The sequence below is a fragment of the Helianthus annuus genome, chromosome 9, assembly GCF_002127325.2.
Source record: "Helianthus annuus cultivar XRQ/B chromosome 9, HanXRQr2.0-SUNRISE, whole genome shotgun sequence".
NCBI lineage: Eukaryota > Viridiplantae > Streptophyta > Magnoliopsida > Asterales > Asteraceae > Helianthus > Helianthus annuus.
Genome location: NC_035441.2, coordinates 182,883,718 through 182,908,082, shown reverse-complemented (window position 1 = coordinate 182,908,082; position 24,365 = coordinate 182,883,718). Strand labels below are relative to the sequence as shown.

Here is a 24,365-nt window from a genome sequence, read left to right as displayed (position 1 = left end):
GGGTTTTTTAATATATAACTTTTTTATTATTTGGTAAACAATATTACATTTATTCAACCCGTGTAATAAATGTGGTTTTAAATATATAATTTTTTATTATTTGGTATAAAATTACATTTATTCAACCCGTACAATATGGTTCTTATATATACAACTTTTTATTATTTAATATATAAAATTACATTTGTTTAACCCGTGCAGTAAAGGAGGTTTTTGAAGATATATTATTTTATTATTTAGTACATAAAATTCATTTATTCAACCTGTGTAATACACGGGGTTATATCCTAGTTATTTAATAATATATATTAAAATAAAAAATAAAAACTTAGAATTGGGCCTAGCCCATGCTTTTCTATACAAATATATTATTTCCACGTTAAGCTACTAGAATTTCATTCAATTTCAACTTTTGTTCACAAAGGTACGATTTGTTTTGCATGTGTGTTTTTTGGTGTTCGTAATCTCACTTTTCGACTTATGATAATATGGGTGGTAAGTTGCACAAAATAAAACCTAATCGCTCGCTCTCATCTCGTTCAGACGAATTAGGGTATGGTTTTCTTTTTTTATGGCAACTGATTAGATTAGGGTTTGGACGGATTATCAGGTTACGTATGCTTTGATTCTTTCTGTTAGGATTTGGTGTGTTTGTATAGCTTAAATTAATCAACAAGTTTTATAATCTACCTCTTAAAAGTACGTAGTTGTAGTTATTAGCTAGGGTTTGATCTATATGGTTTTAAAGCGCGTGAGTGTTATATATAAAATAAAATTCCTTTATTGATTCTCCATACAGGAGGGGCGATTTGGAGTGATGGCTGCATCCGACGAAGCTGACAGGAAATTATTTGAGGAGTGGATGGAAAAGCGCAACAAAGTATACAAAAGCGAGGAGGAGAAGGAGATTAGATTCGAGACGTTCAAAATTAATCTCCAGGTAACTTTTTAAATACGATGTCCGATGATGGTAGTTTATGATGACCACTCAGATCAACGGTTCATGTCTTTAGATGAAACAAGTAGCTAGCAACAAATATTCATGAAACATAAGTGTCATTGATCTGTTATAAATAATCTCCTTTGATTCATTCACCAGCAACTTTTTTATTTGTAAAACAGGAGGGGCGATTTGGACCGCTGGCTGCATCTGCGAAATCTGACGAGGAGCGTTTTGAGGACTACATCAAACAGTACAAGAAAGAATACAAAACCGAAGATGAGAAGAAGAAAAGATTCAAGTCGTTCCAAACAAATCTCCGTGTTATAGATGCTTATGAAGCTTTTGTTGCAGATCAACACCCAGTATTTCATGCCAAGGGTTTGACCCAATATTCGGACTTGACTCTTGTTGAGTACTTAAGAGAGGTCCTAGGAAGGGATGCGATCCCCCCAGATGTTAGTTGGAGTGACAGTGACAGTGACGGTGAGATGGTCTGGTACAGGCACGGGTACGTGAGAGATGCCAAGGGCGAGGATGAGGACGAGGACGAGGAAGAGGACGGGGAAGAAGAAGAGGACGAGGACGAGGATGAGGACGAGGAAGAGGACGGGGAAAAAGAAGAGGACGGGGACGAGGAAGAGGACGAGAGCGTGGACTTCAGGGCCGAGGGCAAGGGCAAGGGCAAAGACAAGGGCGAACTTGAGGTCGAGGTCGATGTTTCTGTCAAACGTCAAAGGAGAGACTGTAAGTAATTTTACCAATACAAGCCAGCTATATCTATGTGTTTGCAAATACATGTGTGTCTCTTTTCCCATTAAGTGTGATTTACTAACTAGAAATTAGACATTGTTAAAACTTTGTTTTTCCCTATTTGAAAGTTAATGTGGCAGTATCTATTAGCCAAGTTATAAACAAATCTGAGGCGTTTTTGCTAACTAAAGCATACATTGTTTAAAAAAAATTGTGTTTTCCTTCTTGTGGCAGTATTTATATTAGGCTACTTCCGTACTTTTCAATGAATAATCATTTTTCATATTGTGAATTGAAGAGGGGTTTGTGTTGACACTTTTTTAGATATGTTTTTTATGCAAGTAATTGTACATGACCCCTTTTGATGTTGAATTTGAGTCATGAGTCTTGTATTTGGATCGCGAGTACCTGTTTCTGAATGTGATGAATTTGATCATTGATTGGTGATGAAAATCGCACTATAATGTAGTGATTATTGAGACAGAAAGTGAAGAAATAGTTGAAGATGGTGGGTTTTGAAAATGGTGGGTTTTGAAGTTACTGGGTTTTGAAAAAGAAAGAAGAAGGAGTTGGATTGACTAAAATACCCTTTCTCTTTATTTTAAAATTTGTCACATGTCATAATCCTATGGCTTCCTATCCTTCCTAGCGAAAATTAACTTTCTATTTGATCTTTTCCCTATAAATAAAAGCAATATTGATAGGCAAACAACATCGACTGGGCTGACCCATGTGCCAAACCCAGGCCCGCTCCAACAGCCCAGTCAAGTGGGTTGCAATTGGATCAAGTCAGATATGTGATAGTATGTTACAGCCCACGTTGCATATCCCAGCTATTTTATTTCCATGCAATTTTCTATCTTTATTATTTTATTTCAAGTCATGTAGTAGTGGTAAGTGGTCAAAGGTAGTTTTATTTAGTAGTGGTCTAGGTAGTTAGTAGAAGTTATTTTGTAATTGGTATATGTATGGGTTCGACACTAATGGAAAAGTTAGTGAGTTTATGAAAGTTTCTTTGGTTAATTTTCTCAATGGATTTTGAGAGTAATTAATTCTTCCATGCTAGTTCAAGTGTGGCAACTTAAATGGTGTTCTTGGAGCCTAGATTAGAATCAAGTGGTGTATCTGTATCTTGATTCTCGTTTAGTTTGCCCTAATCGATTTCTTGTGTGGTGTGTCTGTATCACAAGAGACCGTTAGATCTATCCGTTTTATTTAGAGTTTTTATTTCATAGCCGTTACCGAACCGTTTGCCATCAAATATGTTTATTGAAATAGGAATATAAGATAACATGTTACTCCAATATAAAAAAGTGTAACATTTTTAATCAACAGATTATAATGATTAATGAATATATTTTATCAGAGGAAAGCCTTAATGCACTCTGAAAAAAGATTCTTTACTAAAAATGATATGTTATAGAGTTATATCATCCGATGTGATCGAAACAAAGCCGGATTAAAATATTACATTAAGTTATACTAAAATTGAACACATTAAAAAGAATCGAATCATTTGCGAGTTATTGTCTGAGAGCATATGCATGCAATGCGGAGCGCCAGTGCCAGGCGGAAAGCATGTGGCGGGCGATGGAAGGACAAGCCACAGTCGTGGCTATGGACTAAATCACAAACACATTATGCATTATATGGTTATTTTGTGGCTCATAACTTGATAAACCTTTTATTCTCACAAATACACAAACTTATTAGAAACTTTAACAATAGGCCATTTTGGTTGCTGCTTGGGTTGTTTGGAAGGCTCGGAATAATTGGATGTTCTATAAAGTGATTATTAAGCAGGGGCGGACCTACTTGAAATTGCATGGACCCCCCCCCCCCCCCTAAGAAAAATAAGTGTATAGTTTAGGCAAAAAATACCCGATCACACCCCTTGAAAATGCAATTAAATCCCTTGATCCCACCCCCAGAAGATTGGGTCCGCCATTGCTTTTAAGATTGAGAACTTATATCGAAATATAAAAGCCTTTAGTTTCCAGTGGCTGATGCGTGCGATTTCAAGTAAAAAGCATAAGATCTCTATCTCGATTCTACCCAAATAGGTTGCTGCAATGCAGTAGAGGTGCACAAAATAACCAGTTAATTAACCGTAACAGGTTATTAACCGAAACTGTGACCGGTTAATAATCACTCGAGGAATAACCGTTTAGTGATTATTTTTAACCATAGGTTAGTAGGGTAAAGTTCTTGTACAAATAATCTTAACATACTAAACATACAAATTGAAGGAAAACTCAAAAAGACAAGGTGGTATTTTTGTAATTATCAATAACTATCAAAGTTACTCTACAAATATACCTAAAAAAACCTAACCACTCCCCCCACCCCCAAAAAAAACCTAAACACCCCCCACCCCCCAAAAACCTAACCCCCCCCCCCCCCCAAAAAAAAAAAAAAAAACCTAACCCCCCACCCCCACCCCCAAAAACCTAAAAAAACCTAACCCCCCCACCCCCCAAAAACCTAAAAAAAACCTAACCCCCCCCCCCACCCAACCTAAAATGCTAAAAACTAAACCCCCCAAAAAACCTTAAAAAATCTAAAAAAATAAAAAAAAACACACACAAATTATTTTATTTTATTTTTTTAACATTTTTTATTAAAAAATCGCTACTTTTAGTAGCAGCAAAAAAAATTTTATTTTTTTTTGCTAACGAAATGTAGCGATTTTTTAATAAAAAATGTTAAAAAAAATTTGTGTTTTTTTAGGTATTTTTGGTTGTAACTTTGATAGTTGGTGGTAATTACAAAAATGCCACCTTGTCTTTTTGGGTTTTCCTTCAATTTGTATGTTTAGTATGTTAAGATTATTTGTATTTGATCTTTTGCCTAGGTTAGTAACTGGTTATAAATATTTAGTATAGGAATCGTGTAGGTCCCTCTAGGAGGATGACGAACCTCAAACCTTGTTATACTAACCCACTAGCGAGTGCGGAATCCAAGCTAGCAAGCAAACCGGGATAAGACAAGTATAAGGAACAACACACACGGGTTCACCGATTAACACAACTTGTATTAATGCAAATGAAGGTTTCGGTTACAAGCACAATGTTTACAAATCTAACATGTAAACTCTCAAAGTGTGTGTGAGTTTCGGACAGAATGCTCTCAACTATCTCTCGGTATCTTTCTGTCTGTGCCTCTGTCTAAACTCAACACATTGCATGGGTATTTATACCCAGCCTATGATGTCTGGTCCGAAGGATTCCGAAGGATCCGATAGATGGTCCGAAGGATCATCTATCGAAGACAAAGTATTCGAATGACCAGCATGGACCTCGAAAGATCACCTTTCGAGGTCTATCATTCGAACCATATCTTTCGATGAGGTCGAAGGATCCACAACATCCTTCGACCTCTTATCCTTCGACAGAACATCTTTCAACATTAATCAAAATGTTGTCCAAGTCAAACCGGAGGATGGTTGACTTGGTCAACTTACAACACTAATCAGGACATCGTTTACATACAGACCGAATACAGACAAAGTACAGACACAAGTGCACCAACAAACTCCCCCTTGGCTGTAGCTTTGTCTTTATCTTCTATAGTTGTAGACTCGTCTCGAACTTCGACGGTCTTTGGTCTTCGAGTTCTCAAAACTCTGATGTCCTTTCAAGTCTTCAAAGTCGGAGGATCTTCAAAGTCATCACGTCTTGAAAGCAGAGAGTGTATCAACAAACTACCCGTATCATGTAGGAAGTGTGTTGATAAACTCCCCCTTAACATAAGCTCCCCCTTGAATTATGCTCGTGAAAAGACTTTATCTTTATGAAGTGAGATCCTTGTGGTGTTGATGATGGCCAGCGGCAACTCGATCATCTTCATCTTTTGAGCGCCTTCTCGTCGTGTCTTCATTCCAAGGCTTGTCATCGACCATGTTCTCCAAGCCTTTAGAATCTGCACATGCAAGAAATCTAAACGCGTAATGAGAACAACTGCTTGGAATAGTATAAACAAATGACACACGAATGACCATGTCATAATCAAACACCGTCCGACAGTTTGAAAGTTTAATAAATTTGTCAATTTTAGTTTAACTTTCAAAACTTTGCAAATTTTGACCGTTTATGAAGATTTAGTCAGTTCGGTTTTCGTTCAGGTTTCAGGTAACGAAGACTCGAGCTCCAACATCGTACGATCGAAAATAAAGTAGAAATAAAATCTTTTTGGCTTTTATAAAGTTTATATTAAAACACAGATTTTAGGTGTGTTTTTGAAATTAAAAGACAACAACTTTAAAATCCTTTGAGTGTTATCAAACGACATCACCGCTAATGTCGTGCTGATATGCACCAAACGACGAAACTTTTAAAAGAAAAACAATAAAAGTTAAGCAGTAAATAAATATATACAGACATTCTTTTTGCGAGTTTCGAGGGTAAGAGAATCATATCAGTGTACGGTCATGCCAAGACACTCTTGTTTTTCAGTTAATTAACATTAAGATAAGCATCCTATAACAATTATCGGTATTGTTGTCCACTTAAGCTCAACTTATCAGATGTAATGATGGCGAGGGGATACGTTAAGGTATGATTTATACTTACCAACCGGTGTTCATCCACATCACGACACATTCCCGTATCAAGGTATGCACGAGAGTTCATCTTACCGGTGAGTATACCGATTATCATCTGTTTGACCGTATAAATTGTGAGATACTCACTTATTTTGATTTGAAAACAAGCCCTATGTGATATAATCACTTATTGATGAGGAACTTGATTTTCATATGCATGAGGGCACAGGTGCAAGTCCGTGAACAGGTCAGTACTTCCGTACAGCAGAGAGACGAACTTGACACCCGGTTAACTGTGATATTTTATCACTTATTTGTAGGGACATGTGATTGTTTATCACTTATTGAGGTCGAATGCAGTATGTAATATGTACACGTATGTATAGTATCATGGAAGATCTAGACTTGCGTCCCCGTTATTTTTCGGTAAAAGATACAACCATGATACCCAGATGATAAGCAGCATAAAGACCGAATATCTCAGAACCTCGGCAATCTATCAAACGAAATTTCGGTACTAAGACCATATGCCAATGAATGGTTCCCACCTGGTCTTCAGTCGATTAAGATTTATATCACCCTGCACACTTTAAAATGATTGTGAGCCTACCGATACATCTTATATAGAGCTGCTTATCGTTTTGCATTTAAGGTTTAAAGAGGTTTGGATAGACCACTGATGTACTATCATTTTCTCTTTTGCTCGCCAGGAAACTCATTTTTGTTTTTCTATTGTTTTTGTGTTTTTGAAATTTTTCGATGTTTTTGGATTTTCAAATTTTGGAATTACTCCCCCTAAAATCAATAAACTAAGACAAATTTTAAAAACACAAAGGTATTTACAAAAATGATTTTCCGATGTTGGTTTTACTCTTGCTTGACCTTAATGCCGTTTACCAATAATAAAAAGTCAAATCTTGATTTGTCAAATGCTTTGGTAAATAAGTCGGCACGTTGGTCATCGGTGTGGACCTTAACAACATCGATTAGCCTTTTCTCAAAGCAATCACGTATGAAGTGATATTTGATTTCGATGTATTTGGTCTTCGAATGCTGCACAGGATTTCTAGTGATATCTAAAGCAGCAGAATTATCAACGTAAATAGGAGTAGTTAGGAATTCAAAACCGTAGTCCCGCATTTGTTGTTGGATCCAAAGAACTTGGGAGCAACAACTTGAGGCAGCAATGTATTCAGCTTCGCATGTTGATGTAGCGACACACGTCTGCTTCTTGCACTGCCATGTGACTAGGCGATTCCCTAAAAACTGACATCCAGCCGTTGTGGATTTACCGTCGATTTTGCATCCGCCAAAATCAGAATCACTGAAAGCTACCAATTCAAAGTTATTATCCCTAGGGTACCACAGACCGGTGTCAGGGTACGCCTTCAAATAACGAAAAATCCTTTTAACAGCAGCAAGATGTGAGGCCTTCGGGTTAACTTGATATCTGGCAAGCAGGCATGTTGGGTACATTATGTCTGGCCTTGATGCTGTGAGGTACATAAGAGATCCGATCATTGCGCGATAGTTTGAGGGGCTAACAGCTTCTCCCTTCAAGTCTGGAGTAATTCCGTGATTAGTTGGCAATGGGGTACCAATGGGCGTTGCATCAGACATCTGGAACCGGCTCAAGATGTCGCCAACATATTTAGTCTGATGGATGAATATCCCAGACTCTGTTTGTTGTACTTGTAGGCCCAAGAAGAAAGTCATTTCCCCCATAGCACTCATCTCGAATTTATCCTGCATGATGCGCTCGAATTCCCTACACAAGACATCATTAGTAGAACCAAAAATAATATCATCAACATATACCTGTACCAGAAGAAGATCTCCATCTTGTTCTTTGATGAAAAGAGTACAGTCGATAAGACCTCTTCGAAAACCGTTCTCCAGCAGATAGTGAGATAAGGTTGCATACCAAGCTCGCGGTGCTTGATGAAGACCATAAAGAGCTTTGTTGAGCAACCAAACCCGATCGGGATGGATAGGATCTTCAAAACCTGGAGGCTGTTCGACGTATACCTCTTCTTCAACCACACCATGTAAAAATGCACTTTTCACGTCCATCTGATAAACCTTGAATCCTTTGAAGGATGCATAGGCTAGAAAGATTCGAATTGCTTCGAGACGTGCCACTGGTGCATAGACTTCGTTGTAGTCGATCCCTTCAATCTGACGAAAACCTTGAACGACTAAACGTGCTTTGTTTCGGATAACAACTCCGCGGTCATCCTTTTTGCATTTGAAAACCCAACGGGTACCAATCTTCTTGTATCCAGCAGGTTTCTCCACTAGTTTCCAGACACCCAGCTTCTGGAATTGTTGCAGTTCTTCCTGCATTGCTTCAACCCAAGCGTTATCTTTCAAGGCTTCTTTCCACGTTCTTGGTTCTTCTTGTGAGACATAACACGCGAAGGACCAATCGTTTTGTTGCCCGGATTCTCGAATAGCTGCATACAAGCCTGCATTGTTGTTGTTTCACAACATGTTTCTTGTTTGAACGCCACTTTGCACATTTCCAATGATGTTTTGTTGAGGATGGGTATTATGAATCCTTGTTTCTGGATTATCTGGAACTGGAACATTTATACCCAGGTTGTTGAGGTTAAGATCAACAACCAATTCAAGGCCCGGAATTGACGAAGAGGATGATGCAGTAGCCTCAGCTGTTCTATGGGCATCCACTGGAGGAGTACCCTCTGAAGTACCATGAACTGCTGTTGTAGGAGCTTCCTGATCTGCATCTAGAAATTCATCATCCTCTGAAGATTCGTTCAATTCGTTTGCATCATGAAAATCCTCATTGTTGAGAGTATTATTGTTCACCGAAGAAGATGGTTCTTGATTAACAAGAATTGGACGAACCACCGGTGAAACTGTTGCATTGTCACTCTCGAAAAACATCCTAGCCGCAGCATTTTCTTCAACGGCTTCAACATTGATCAAATTGAAGAAGTCATCATACTCAAACATCCAAGGTTGACCCGGATTTTTGACTGGCAAAGTGTGCCTCTGTACTCTGACCTCAGACCATTCCTCGACCCTCTTAGTCTCTAGATTCCAGACTCGTAAGTTAGGGGTGGCATACCCAAGAAAGTATCCATCAATTGCTTTTGCCCCAAACTTTCCATTAGGATCGATGATTGTGCATGGAGCTCCAAACGGTTCTAGATAAGACAAATCTGGTTTCCGTTTTTGAAGAAGCTCAAAGCAGGTCTTGTTGTGCCTTTTGACTGTAAGGACTCTGTTCAATGTATAACATGCAGAGGCCACAGCTTCAGTCCAGAATGGAATGGGTAGCTGTGACTCTACCAACATTGTCCTAGCAGTCTCGATCAATGTGCGGTTCTTACGTTCAGCGACACCATTCTGTTGAGGAGTGTAAGCTGCACTAAACTCATGAAGAATACCCTTTGAAGTGCAGAACTCTGCCATGGAATGATTTTTAAATTCAGTACCATTGTCGCTACGTATCCGCCTAACCTTCAACTTATACAAATTCTCAATCTGAATGTTCAAGTTTTTGATAATGCCAAAGGTTTCACTCTTGTGTGCCATGAAAGCTACCCAAGAGAATCTTGAATAATCATCAGTAACCACGAGGCAGTATTGATCACCCCGAATACTCTTGTGCTTGACAGGACCGAACAAATCCATGTGCAAACGTTCAAGAGGAACTGCCACTGTGTTGATCTTCTTTGAAGGGTGCTTCTTCTTTGTTTGCTTTCCTTTCTGGCACGAAACACAGACGTCTTGAAGATGGAAATTTTTGAGGGGAACACCATTCACCAATTCATTTGAAACCAAATGATTCATTTTGCGTAAGTGAATGTGACCCATTCGTCTGTGCCAAGAGATAGTGTCTTTTTCTGTGGCTTTGGAAACGAAACAAGTTGCTTGTGCAGACGTTGTAATAGCTTGGCTCATGTCAAGGACGTACAAATCATTTATCCTTGGAGCCGACAAGAGAATCCATTCTTTTGGAATTTTGAAGCCGGGTTTCAGCACATAACATCCATTAGCATCAAAGTGTACTGAAAATTTCTTGTCACAAATTTGAGAAACACTGAGAAGATTGTGATCAAGCTGCTGCACAAAGTTGATCTTGTCAAAGCTGACAATCCCGTTAGATATCATTCCTTCACCCGTTATATATCCACCTTTATCTCCAGCAAAAGCAACATAACCTCCTCTAATAGATTTAACGTCGTAGAGAAGCTTCATGTCACCTGTCATGTGCCTGGATGCCCCACTATCAACAATCCAATGACTACTGATAGTTCCTCCTGAAGCACCCTGCACATGGACTCAAACGAATTAGTTGGAGATGGGGACCCAAGCCATTGTGGTCTTGGGTCTTCCATTTTCATCAATGACAATAACTTCTTGTCTTTGATGGTTGGTGAATTGTGATGGTCCCCCTGATTCAGTAACCGATTTAGGTTTCCAGGTCTGTTTTGTCTTACCAGTGTCTTTCTTTAAAGTTTTACCTTCTTGATTGTTTGAAGTTCTAGAATTGTCTGGTTTTACAGCAACAGATTGTTTTTGAACCACATCGATTTTAATTGCTTTTTCAATCTTTTTGACCTGTTGGCGTTTCTGTTTCTTTTCCCTTTCTTTTACAAGTCGGGGATCTTGTTTTGTGGAAACAGATGGCTTACGGTCAGTCTTGCCACGGGGATCATCAACCTTTTCTTTTTGTTTATGAAGATATGGGCAATTTCGAATTATATGCCCAATGGTTCCACACTCAAAACATGATCTTCGTTCTACAAACCCCGAAGTATCATGTGATCGCTTAGCCGATGATGTTGAACTTTGTGAACCCGAGGTACTAGGTTTTGAACTGCTTGGTTCATTTCTTTTCTCGACAATAGCTTTCTTGACAAAATCTAAGTTAGATTGATTTTCAAACTTTTCAATTTTGTCCGATCCCGTCGATTTCACAAAGTTAACCTTTTTCTTCTTCTTTTGGTTCGGCTTCTTGTCAGCTTGAGCCAGTGTTTTACCTTTGAGTTTGGTGTGATTTTGCTGTGTTGGCACTGTTGGTAATTTCTTGTTACCAAATTGTTTTCGAATTTCAGCCTTTGGAATAGGAGGACACTGTGTAACTGTAACACGTGGTCCTGTCTTTCCCAAAAACTTACTTGTCGAATTTTCAAAGACTTTACAGATTAAGGATTGATTAACATTCTTAATGGGAAAATCTTTGTCTGAGTAAATTCTATCATCACCAACTAGAGTGTACAGCAAATTCACACTCTCCGGCTCTTCTGCTGATGAGGACTCAGTTGCAACAGTCTTAGCGGGTTGTACAGGGGGATCACATAGAATGTGATTCTCGAGAGGTATGTCCTCATTTTTGGCTACCGCATCAGACTTTGCTGGGACAGTATCATCAGATTCATCATCAGAAGAATCAGCATCCTCAATCACAACTGGAGGATCTTGATTCTGTTCAGCACTTACAAATGTATCTGCTGACACATCTGAATCTGAGGATACTTCCTTTTGGTATCCGAGTCCTGCAGCAAACTCCTTAACATCTAGAGGCACAGAAGGTTCAAATACTACTCTGTCCTCCTCATCTGGCATGGCATCATAATTGTGTCTAACTGGTGGTGGACATTTCTTGTAGCCAATGCATGTGACATCCCTCTTTTCCTTCTGAACATCAATGATGTGATCCAACACATAGCTAGAGCTCAAATAACTGTCTAGCTTAAGCTGGATTGCATCGCTTTCTGTTTTCACACAAGCCATCTCTTTTTGCATAATCTCCAGGCGAGATATATACAAATTGATGTCCGTCTGTTTTCTTGAAACCATTTTTGTCAATTCAGTTTTATCTTTCTTTAATGTCTCAATCATTGACTTAAATTCTTTTTCATGGTTTTCGTAAAACATGTTGGCTTCTGTGCATTTGGAAAGGTCCACAGTCAATTTCTGATTGTGGATGAATGTCACATCATATTTCTCTTGCAAAGCCTCATGCTTGCTTTGCAAGTCACACCACTCAGCACTCAAGGAACTATGTTTGTCTTGCAAGTCAAACAAACTAGCTTGTAAAGCATCATGTTTGGCTTGCAACTCAGACATGTTTCCTTCTAAGTCAGCACACCTAGCATTCAATCTAGCACATTCATCACAGTTAAAAGCAGTGGGTTCATCGACACATACCTGACTTGATGAACCGTCGACATTAGTCATAAAGGCTGAATGGAGAGAAGACGAAGTATAAGCAGCTTGATCCACCAGAATAGATCTTCTTTGAGTTTCTGCTGCAGCTTCCTCCAAAAGTTCATCAAAGTCAACATCATCCGAAACATTAGATGTCTCACCCACATGATCATCACCAGAATTGGATGATTCTTCATCAACACTTCTGCTGTATCCAGACGAATCTTCATCTTCAGACGATTCACCACCACTGGCAGAAGATTCTCCACCACTGGTGTGAACTAGCTTCTTCACAATCTGAGCAAAACATGCAGTTCCATCGGGAGCATCACCACCCAACTGGATTGACCAGTCACAACCTTCATCCACCTGAACTGCAAGAGCCCGGTTGGTTTGGTTGTTGACAGGCACCAATGTACGCTCATTGTTTCTGTTCTGCCGGTTGCCTTGGTTTCTGAAGGGGTTTTGATTCCCATGTTGAGCTGGCTTTGTGCATTCCCTCTTAAAGTGACCCCGTTCACCACAGTTGAAGCACTTAACAGCTTGTTTATCGAATCCATACTTGGTGTCTCTCTTACTTTCCAAGCTGGTTCTTCCAGTACTTTCCATCCAATCCTTTGCTCTTCTCACAGCACTCGCAAAGGCCCACTTGATATCCATCAAGTCCATCTCTTCTTTATCAATCTGCCGGTAGTCTTCTTGTGTCAGATTAATATTGCCAATCTGACCTTCTATTAACCCACAGTACGCGCTCACTACAGTGTTAAGCAGCTCCATGTGTTCCTTAGCTACTTCTACACTGATTTTAGAGAAGCTTGACGTGTCAAGCTGTACGGTACCTGTCTTTGATTGTTGACCAGCAGATGATGTTCCTCCATAACATGCACGTTGCGTTTGAGCAGGAGGAGGAGGAGGAGGTGGCTGTATTGGATTTCCATACATGTCTGTGGTGGGAGGTGGCTTAACAGGAACTTGCACCGGATTCCCATACATATCCGTGCTAGTGACAAAAGCCGTTTGCAGAGGAGCATGTGGACCTGTTCTTGTAGACGAAGTATTAGAAGTTCCACAATACATTTCAGGATTTTGTGGCAATGGAACTCTCTTCGCCTTTAATGTTTCCTCCTGATCCTTGTTTTCCAGAAGCTGCACGAAGTCGTTGATATTTGTAGTTTTCAACACTCCGTTATACTTCAGGATTTCCAAGAAGCTACTCCATTGGGGAGGCAAAGCATCAGCAAACTTTTTCACCACTTCTGCTTGAGTTGTCGTCACACCAAAATTATTCAGCTCAGTAAGCAAATGATAAAACCGACTTGTCATGTCTCCCAAAGACTCCTTATCTAAACATGTGAAACAGTCGAATTCTTTCTTGAGCAGATCATGACGCAATTGACGTGTTGCTTCATTCCCTACTCCTCTGGTTTTCAAACCGTCCCACAGCTTCTTTGTAGTCTTGAAGCTGACAAATTGATGATAGATGTCTTTGCTTAACGCCTGAGTGAGAATGGCGTAGGCTTTCTTCTCCAGATCATATATTTTCTTTTGATCTTCTGGAAGATCGGCAAAACTAGCAGTTGTTGAAGCAGCGACCTCGATAGCTTGATCAAAGTCTGTGGTGAAACGTATCCACAGCTCTGTATTCTGGCCCAAAACATATGTACGGAATCTGTCAGCCCAACCCGGATACTCATTTAAATGCATCAGCTTTGGAGGTCGATTCAAACTTCCTGTTTCACTTTCGCTCAGTAAGATACTTTGGATACTAGGAGTTTGATTCGAGACTAACGCCCACTGATTTCCCTGAGAAGATGTCGATACCGGAGACTCGGCCCATGAAGGCGATAGACTTGTAGACGTGTATTTTCCACTGTCTGGCGCCGGTGTACCCCACCATGAGGGAGTGACACCAGAACTGGTATATTTTCCACTGTCTGGAGCAGGATTCCACCAACTCGGATTCATGATTGATAAGCAAAGTAAATGCTAAGTGAATAATCCGAAAGATCACACAGCCGAAGGATCCTGTTCCGAAAGATCTGAAATCACAGAAACTTGTTAACAATAACCTGACCACAATCGAAAGACCAACACTTGTTCGAAGGATCAACAGTACTCGAAAGATTACTGTTGAATCTCGAACAATGATGTCGAAAGATTCAAGAACTCGAAGGATTCTCCTTTGACAGATCCTTATCTTTCGAGTTAAATCCTTATCTTTCGGACACTGTCTTTCGAATAGATTCCTTTATCGAAAGATAAGTTTCAGACTTCGAAGGATGGGTCGAAGGATGATAATCTTTCGAGCCTTCCTTGATCGAAAGATGGTCGAAAGATGATCTTTCGATGTCGAAAGATATCTTTCGAGAGAGTCTGACACACTGACGCTGATGTGACAGGTTGGTGAAAAGGTGATGGGTAGGTAAGGTCAACTTTCGGCAAAGAGTATGGCAGGCTGACAACTTTCCCACCAACTAAGATTTTGAAAGATAATTTGCCCAAAAAGGAAACCTTATCCAGAAACCAGTCACCGGAGCTTTAACCGGAATTTTCGCCGGAAAACACAAAGTCACTTAAAAACAAGTTTTAAGTTACCCAACCCACTTATGAACACTCCCGGTAAGTTTAAAACACGTTTTCCAGTTTAAAAGTGTAGAAAAACCAACAAAAACGGGTATTAAACCAAGTGTTCAAACACACACCAAGAACTTGAATAACCCGGTTTTAAACAAGGTAAAGAGCCAAGCTCTGATACCACTTGTAGGTCCCTCTAGGAGGATGACGAACCTCAAACCTTGTTATACTAACCCACTAGCGAGTGCGGAATCCAAGCTAGCAAGCAAACCGGGATAAGACAAGTATAAGGAACAACACACACGGGTTCACCGATTAACACAACTTGTATTAATGCAAATGAAGGTTTCGGTTACAAGCACAATGTTTACAAATCTAACATGTAAACTCTCAAAGTGTGTGTGAGTTTCGGACAGAATGCTCTCAACTATCTCTCGGTATCTTTCTGTCTGTGCCTCTGTCTAAACTCAACACATTGCATGGGTATTTATACCCAGCCTATGATGTCTGGTCCGAAGGATTCCGAAGGATCCGATAGATGGTCCGAAGGATCATCTATCGAAGACAAAGTATTCGAATGACCAGCATGGACCTCGAAAGATCACCTTTCGAGGTCTATCATTCGAACCATATCTTTCGATGAGGTCGAAGGATCCACAACATCCTTCGACCTCTTATCCTTCGACAGAACATCTTTCAACATTAATCAAAATGTTGTCCAAGTCAAACCGGAGGATGGTTGATTTGGTCAACTTACAACACTAATCAGGACATCGTTTACATACAGACCGAATACAGACAAAGTACAGACACAAGTGCACCAACAAATCGGTTATTAACTAGTTAACCGAAGCTGACATAAGAATGAGATTAGGTTCGAGACGTTCAAAATTAATCTCCAGGTAATTTTTTAAATACGATGTCTGATGATGGTAGCTTATGATGACCACTCAGATCAACGGTTCATGTCTTTAGATGAAATAAGTAGCTAGCAACAAAGAATCATAAAACATAAGTGTTGATCTGTATGTGTGTTATAAATAATCTCCTTTGATTCATTCACCAGCAATTTTTTATTTGTAAAACAGGAGGGGCGATTTGGACCGATGGCTGCATTTGCGAAATCTGACGAGGAGCGTTTTGAGGATTACATCAAACAGCACAAGAAAGAATACAAAACCGAAGATGAGAAGAAGAATAGATTCAAGTCGTTCCCAATAAATCTCCGTGACATAGATTCTTATGAAGCTTTTGTTGCAGATGAACCCCCAATATTTCATGCCAAGGGTTTGAACCAGTATTCGGACTTGACTGTTGTTGAGTACTTAAGAAAGGTCCTCGGAAGGGATGCGATCCCCCCAGATGTTAGTTGGAGTGTCAGAGATAGCGAGGACGAGGACAAAGAAGAGGACGAGGTCCTCGAGGACGGGGGCGAGGGCGAGGGCTTGGCCATGGACTTTGGGGCTGAAGACAAGGGCAAGGTCAAGGGTGAACTCGAGTTCGAGTCCGAGGTCGATATTTCTGTCAAACATAAAAAGAGAGGCTGTTGTTGGATCAGTTCTGTTTAAATGTAATGGAAAACATGAATAATACCTGTTACAGCAGACAGGCCAGCAGAGAATCCAGTCAGAGATGCAGCCATTGAGTTCGACATGATTGTCAGGATGATCTGGTTCCTCCTTAGGGTGTAAGTTATGATGGTGATGAAACCGAAGGTAGGGTAATTTCGGTTAGGGGAGAGAGTGACGAAATTGATGTTGTTATGAGGGTTTGATTGTGTAATGTGTGTAACCCTTTAACTCTCTAATAAGCCCCTTATTTATACACCCAAGAGGAAACCCAATTAGTTAATAAGGGTAATATGGTCCATCAACAATTACCAACTAATTATTAATAGGTTAATAAATATATTTTGATCTAATATAATATAAATGATTATATAGGCTACAAGATTAAATATTACATTTATATATTTAATCTCACATTCTCCCACTTAGCCAAGTAATCATTTATCATGAGTATTAGGTAAGCCTGGCCAGGAGTTAACACTCATTTTAGCTTTAAACCAAGAACTATAGCAGAGAAATACAGCCGTTGAATCATCATTCGACTCAGGACCCCCATTAGTCATACTATAGCCTCAATTTAAAACCTAATAGTTACGATCAAAATATGTATAAGCCCTTTAGCGTCTGATTTGTATTTATATTTGTCTATATGTCATTACACCGGCAGAACATATGTTAGAGACATACAAAATCAAACTGAGGAAATTTTATTAATTAAAACATAAGCTAGTATAATATGCCATTAAACAAGGTCTTTAGTAAGTCCCATATTCGATACATGTTCTTCGAAAACTTTAGGTGGGAGACCTTTAGTCATCGGATCCGCTAGCATATCTTTAGTACTAATATACTCAATACAAATATTATTTTCCTCAACTCGTTCGCGTACGAACAAGTATTTTGTATCGAGATATAAACCAGCTCCAGTCGAACTGTTACTGTTCGAGAAACTAACGGCAGCTGAGTTATCACAGTAAAGCTTCAATGGTCTAGAAATGGAATTAACGATTTTGAGTCCAGTGATCAGATTTCTAAGCAACATTCCATGACAGGTTGCGTTGTAAACAGCAATGTATTCTGCCATCATTGTGGAAGTTGTAGTTAACTGTTGTTTATGACTCTTCCATGAGATAGGTCCGCCTGCTAACATAAAGATGTAGCCCGAAGTGGATTTCTTGTCATCTTTGCACTTGGCAAAGTCAGAATCAGAATAACCTACCACTTCTAAGTGATCACTTCTTCTATAAGTCAGTTTATAGTCTTTCGTCCCTTGCAGATATCTGAGGACCTTCTTAGCTGCTTTCCAGTGATCTAGGCCAGGATTAGTCTGATAACGGCCTAGCATTCCAGCAATATAAGCGATATCTGGGCGAGTACAGACTTGAGCATACATCAGGCTCCCGACTACTGACGCGTAAGGTATCTGGCTCATTTGCTCCTTTTCAACCTCTGTTGTCGGACACTGGAATGAACCGAAAACATCTCCCTTAACTACTGGAGCGACGGTGGGTTTGCACTGTTGCATGTTGTAACGTGTAAGGACACGATCTATGTAAGTCTTTTGAGACAATCCTAAGATCCCTTTGTGTCTATCTCGGTGAATTTCGATGCCAATGACGTAAGAAGCATCTCCGAGATCCTTCATGTCGAAGTTATGCGAGAGTAACCGCTTCGACTCATGCAACATGTCTAAACTATTACTTGCCAATAGAATATCATCTACGTAAAGGACAAGTATAGTAAAATTACTCCCACTCATCTTGAGGTAGGTGGTGCATTGATCCACTTGATTCTTCATAAAACCTTGCCTCTTCATGACTTCATCAAACTTGAGGTACCATTGACGTGATGCTTGTTTTAACCCATAAATGGATTTCTTCAACTTACAGACTAGATGCTCCTGACCTTCAGGTTTAAAGCCTTCAGGTTGTTTCATGTAAACATCTTCGTCTAAGTCTCCGTTAAGGAAAGCAGTTTTGACGTCCATCTGATGTAGCTCTAAATCAAAATGAGCTACTAAGGCCATAACGATCCTTAATGAATCTTTACGAGAGACAGGTGAAAACGTCTCTTGATAATCAATTCCCTCTTTCTGAGTGTAGCCCTTTGCAACCAATCTCGCTTTGTAGCGTTCAACGTTCCCATTCGGATCCAGTTTTGTTTTGAACACCCATTTACAACCTACAGGTTTGACACCGTTGGGTAATTCTACCAAATCCCAAACGTCATTTTTCTTCATGGATTCAAGCTCATCAATCATAGCTTTGTTCCATTCAGAAGACTGATCACTGCTAATGGCTTCATTATAAGAGATAGGATCATTGAGCTTTCCAGCATCCATTTCAGTCAGGTAGGTAATATAATCATCCCAATTAGTAGGCCGTTTTTGCCTAGATGACCTCCTGAGCTGATTTTCGGGTTGAGCGTTGTCTTGGTTTTGAGCGTTTGATGTGCCTTCGTTATGAGGTATGATGGGTTCTGGTTGTGGAGATGGAGTTTGTGCAGTGGCTTCAGGTGCAGTTGCATGGGGTACAAGAGGAGTAAACGGAGTAATGGTAAGCGACGAGTCTCTCCCCCCCGCGTCTTGTACTTCTTGCAATTCTTCGTAAGGGTTAGTACTGCTCCCACTGACCTTGAAATCCTCCAGGAACGCAGCACGCTTGGTTTCAACAATACGGGTGACATGGGAAGGACAATAGAAACGATAACCCTTTGAATGATCAGGATACCCGATAAAGAAACAGGTAACTGTTTTCGGGTCAAGTTTCCTTAGGAAAGGATTATATAATTTTGCTTCAGCAATGCAGCCCCATACTTTCATATATTTAAGACTCGGTTTCCTTCCTGTCCAAAGTTCATAAGGAGTTTTAGGGACAGACTTAGAAGGAACTCTATTGAGTATATGAACAGCTGCTTTTAACGCTTCAGTCCAGAGGAATAATGGTAAATTAGTGTTGGCTAACATACTGCGCACCATGTTCATAAGGGTACGATTTCTTCGTTCAGCGACACCATTCTGCTGAGGTGTACCAGGCATGGTGTATTGGTTCACAATCCCCTGGCCCTTACAAAACTCATAAAATGGACCAGGAGCTTGACCCACATCAGTATGTCGTCCATAATATTCACCGCCTCTGTCTGATCTCACAACTTTAATCTGACGATCTAATTGCTTTTCAACTTCAGCTTTATAATCTTTAAAAGTTGTAAGAGATTCAGACTTTTCCTTTATAAGATACAAGTACATGTAACGAGAATAATCATCAATGAAAGTGATAAATGAAGTATGTCCTGTGATGCCAGCGATTTGATAGGGACCACTAATGTCAGTGTGAATGAGTTCTAATAAATTAGAGCTCCTAGTGGCACCTTTCTTATTCGCTGATGTCATTTTGCCTTTAAGACATTTGACACATGTTCCAAAATCAGTGAAATCGAGAGGAGGTAAGACTTCATCCTTTACGAGACGATTTAATCGTTCTCTTGAGATGTGACCTAAACGTTGATGCCACAACATAGATGAAGTCTCTAAGTCTCGAATTTGTTTCTTTTCCATCTTTGTGAGTGATTCATTAATATTATATGACAACAAAGATTTGGAAAAATTATCATCTAGTTCTAATCTATAGAGACCACCATCCAGAATGCCAGTACCATAAACAACGGAATCATAGAGAATAGAGAGTTTGCGATGACCATGAGAAACGACAAAACCGTCCATGTCTAACTTTGGTCCTGATACAAGGTTCCGAGTTACCTCAGGAACATATAAGGTATCATAAAGTTTAATACATAAACCAGTTTTCAAAAATAATTGTAATGTTCCTATGGCCTTCACTTCTAATTCCCGATCATCCCCAACTTTAAGTGTTCTTTGGTTTCTTCCCAGCTTCCGGATTGTAAGGAATCCCTGAAGTGAATTGGTAACATGAACCATAGAACCAGAATCAAACCACCAAGAATTAGCAGGAACATTTAAATTAAAGGACTCAAGTATCATGAAAAAATCGTTACCTTTCTTAGCCAGCCACTCCTTGAAGTCAGGGCATTCCTTTTGCTTATGTCCTGTCTTTTTACAGAACTTGCAATAGGGTTTGCCTAAGGAGCTCTTAGAGCTGGAAGGTGTACTTGAATTAGGATTTGGATTTGGCTTTTGAACCTTAGAAGCATCCTTTCTTGGATAAGAGTTCTTCCTCTTCTTTGAGCTGGAAGTGGTGAAGTTAGCAACATCAGTAGTGCGATCCATCTTCATACGCTCTTCCTCCTGCACGCACATAGCGATCAGCTCACTCATCGTCCATTTGTCCTTCTGAGTGTTGTAATTGATCTTGAATGCTTCATAGGACGAAGGAAGCGAAGTGATGATGAAGTGAACAAGAAAACCATCACTGATTTCCATCTCTAGGCCTTTCAGCTTATTGGCCATGTCATGCATCATCATGATGTGTTCGCGAATGCCGCTCCTCCCATCATATTTAGTTGTCACCAGCTTGAGGATAAGAGTGCTTGCGTGTGCCTTTGATGTTCCCTTGAATTGATCCTCCACAGAAGCCAAATAGGTTTTAGCATTTTCAGAATCAGGAATGGCCCCTCTGATTGAGTTATGAATGGACTGCTTCATGAACATGAGAGACATGCGGTTACACCTAGTCCATTTATCATGGACTATCTGCTCAGCAGCAGTACTGGTGGCGGTAAGGTCCGCTGGCTTATTCTCTCTTAGGGCATAATCAAAGTCCAGCAGCCCAAGCGTAAGCATGAGAGCATCCTTCCATTCAGCAAAGTTATCACCAGTCAAAGGTGGAATCCCGCAATTGGGTGCTGATAGTGGAAATAAGATGAGCAAGTTATGATACAAAAGAAGAAGTCCTAATGTGATCTAATGGGCATGTTATACTAAGGCAGGCATAAATAATGACCATTTTAATTATGAAGCTGTGATAATGTCTATTACTAACATCAAAATAATAGACTTAGTAAAAATTCTACTTAAACGAAGACAAATCAGCTTTGGCCAGAAGTGTAATCATTTAAGTATGTGTGCAAAGTAATCGTGACAAATCAGCTTTGGCCAGAAATGAGACAATCACTTTAATTATGCACTTGTCAAGCATGCTAAACATAAATGAATTAAATCAGCTTTGGTCACATTAAACAGCTTAAAGTAATGAGGTTTCGAGTCTTGTGCGATCAGTAATGCTCAAGTGTTGTGCGATTAGTGAGGCCCAAGACTTGTGCGATCAGCAAGGACTTGTGCGATCAGTGAGGCCTTGTGCGATCAGTGAGGCCCAAATAATTTGTGCGATCAGTAAGGCCCAAATAATTTGTGCGATCAGTAAGGCCCAATAACTTGTGCGATCAATAAGGCCCAAAACTTGTGGATCGGTAATGCCTTGTGCGATTAGTAAGGTCTTGTGCGATCCACACATCTTGTGCGATTTCCCTTGTGCGATCAGACCCCTTTTTTTTTTTTTTTTTTTTTTTTTTTTTTTTTTGAGATCTGATCTTGTGCGAATGTCTTGTGCGATCAGATCATATCTGATCTTGTACGACTGTTAAGGGACTTGTGCGATTATAATTTCGAATCCTCTATTAATGCTGTTCATTGTGATAATTAACTGAAAAAATTTAAGGGATTGTGGGATAGTGTTTCCTATTTTATTTCTGATCTAATCTTATCAAAAGATTTCGAAAATAATAACTGAAAATCCATTAACGGTTTTCGAAAACTTAATAGATAAAATTAAGATCAAAATCATTAAAACACTCACTAATCCAAATTAGATTCCAAAATTTATGGAATTTTTCGAATTTTCTTAGAACATTATGATGAACCCTAAAAAAATAAAACATAATCTGGAAATCCGAAACCTGATTTTAATGGTTTTGTAATGGATTTCGTGACAATAAGTTTAATCCTTTATAATTTCGAGTCGGTTTATCAATTAGCAGTTTCCGAAAACAGGGATTTCGGTCACAAACAACTCGAAAACAGTTTTTGATTTGAAGGCTTTAAAACTTCCGTTTTCCAGATTTTTGATCCCAGAATAATGGATACAAAAACAGAACTGGTTTATCAACATATGCTCTGATACCACATGTTGGATCAGTTCTGTTTAAATGTAATGGAAAACATGAATAATACCTGTTACAGCAGACAGGCCAGCAGAGAATCCAGTCAGAGATGCAGCCATTGAGTTCGACATGATTGTCAGGATGATCTGGTTCCTCCTTAGGGTGTAAGTTATGATGGTGATGAAACCGAAGGTAGGGTAATTTCGGTTAGGGGAGAGTGTGACGAAATTGATGTTGTTATGAGGGTTTGATTGTGTAATGTGTGTAACCCTTTAACTCTCTAATAAGCCCCTTATTTATACACCCAAGAGGAAACCCAATTAGTTAATAAGGGTAATATGGTCCATCAACAATTACCAACTAATTATTAATAGGTTAATAAATATATTTTGATCTAATATAATATAAATGATTATATAGGCTACAAGATTAAATATTACATTTATATATTTAATCTCATAGCTGTAAGTAATTTTACCAATACAAGCCAACTATATCTATGTGTTTGCAAATACATGTGTGTCTCTTTTCCCATTTAGTGTGAGTTACGTCTAACTAGAAATTAGACAATATTGTTAAAAATTTGATTTTCCCTATTTGAAAGTTAATGTGGCAGTATCTATTTAGCCAAGTTATAAACAAATCTGAGGCGTTCTTGCTAACTAAAGCATACATTGTTTTAGTTAAAACTGTGTTTTCCTTCTTGTGGCAGTATCTAGTCCTTACTTTCTGATGAATCATCATATTGTGAATTGAAGAAGGTTTGTGTTGACACTTTTTTAGATATGTTTTTTTTATGCAAGTAATAGTACATGACCCTTTTTGATGATGAATTTGAGTCATGAGTCTTGTATTTGGATCGCGAGTACCTGTTTCTGAATGTGGTGGCTTGTAGTGAATATGATGATCATTGTTTCCATTACATGACCGTTAGTTATTGTCTTATTATTAATCTCTAATATATATGATGATAAATTAGTTTTTACCCGTAACAGATGCTTTAGATTCTCATAACGTATCACATTTTTTTTGTCTTAATTAGGAACAAGAAAGACGTGGAGCAGCTACAAGCAATTGCAGATCGACATCCTCAAGTGTTCCAAAGTTTCTCGTAGGTTTAATATTACTTATGTTTACTAATTCTAATGAAGTAACCCTTTATGTTTAATACTACGCTTAACCCTTTTTAGTAAGTTAATTATCAAATATTTCAGTAGGGAACTATTTATCATAGTGTGGGTTACTGATTTGGGGTGTTTGCTAGTCCCCACTTTGGTGTTGCATTTATCTAAGACTTTCCAGTTGTAGTTCAAAGTTCTATTTAAGTTCTGTGATTGCATGAAAGTAGTTGTTGGGGAAATTTCATAAATAAGTTAACTTTAGTTTTGAGTTTAGAGTCAGAACTAAGTTCACTTTAGTTTGGTTTACAACAAACCATCGTCATGGTTTGCATGCCAACAGTTAGCAAATATATCTAGTAACCACTGTGTGTCTAAGCAGTGAGCGGCGACAGTTTTTTTTAGCAAATTAATAGGAATATGTAGTGATATGACTGGTATTGGACCAGGTATAATAGAACTTGATTTGAGCGGCGACACGCAGTGGTGGATCCAGAAGTTTTTTTCCAGTGAATTCCTATATAGTTTCCACTAAAAATATATAGGTTTTCACTAAAAATTCTATACAGGTTCTCATTAAAAATTACAAGCCTAGTGGGTTCCTAGGA

At 39.1% G+C, this 24,365-nt stretch overlaps 1 protein-coding gene across 2 annotated transcripts; it reads left to right on the top strand.

The window, feature by feature from the left end:
• The first annotated feature begins 360 nt into the window (after nt 1–360).
• LOC110879999 (calsequestrin-1-like) lies at nt 361–23,184 on the top strand. Of its 2 annotated transcripts, XM_035977966.1 has the most exons (4): nt 361–424; nt 800–940; nt 1,123–1,720; nt 23,137–23,184. In XM_035977966.1, exons 2-3 carry the CDS (start codon nt 818–820, stop codon nt 1,693–1,695), a joined length of 696 nt encoding a protein of 231 aa, XP_035833859.1. In that variant the 5' UTR covers nt 361–424; nt 800–817; the 3' UTR covers nt 1,696–1,720; nt 23,137–23,184. The 2 variants fall into 2 exon arrangements, with proteins under 2 accessions (XP_035833859.1, XP_021984242.1); XM_022128550.2 differs by lacking the exon at nt 23,137–23,184 and having other exon boundaries at nt 1,123–1,979.
• Nucleotides 23,185–24,365: the final 1,181 nt, after the last annotated feature.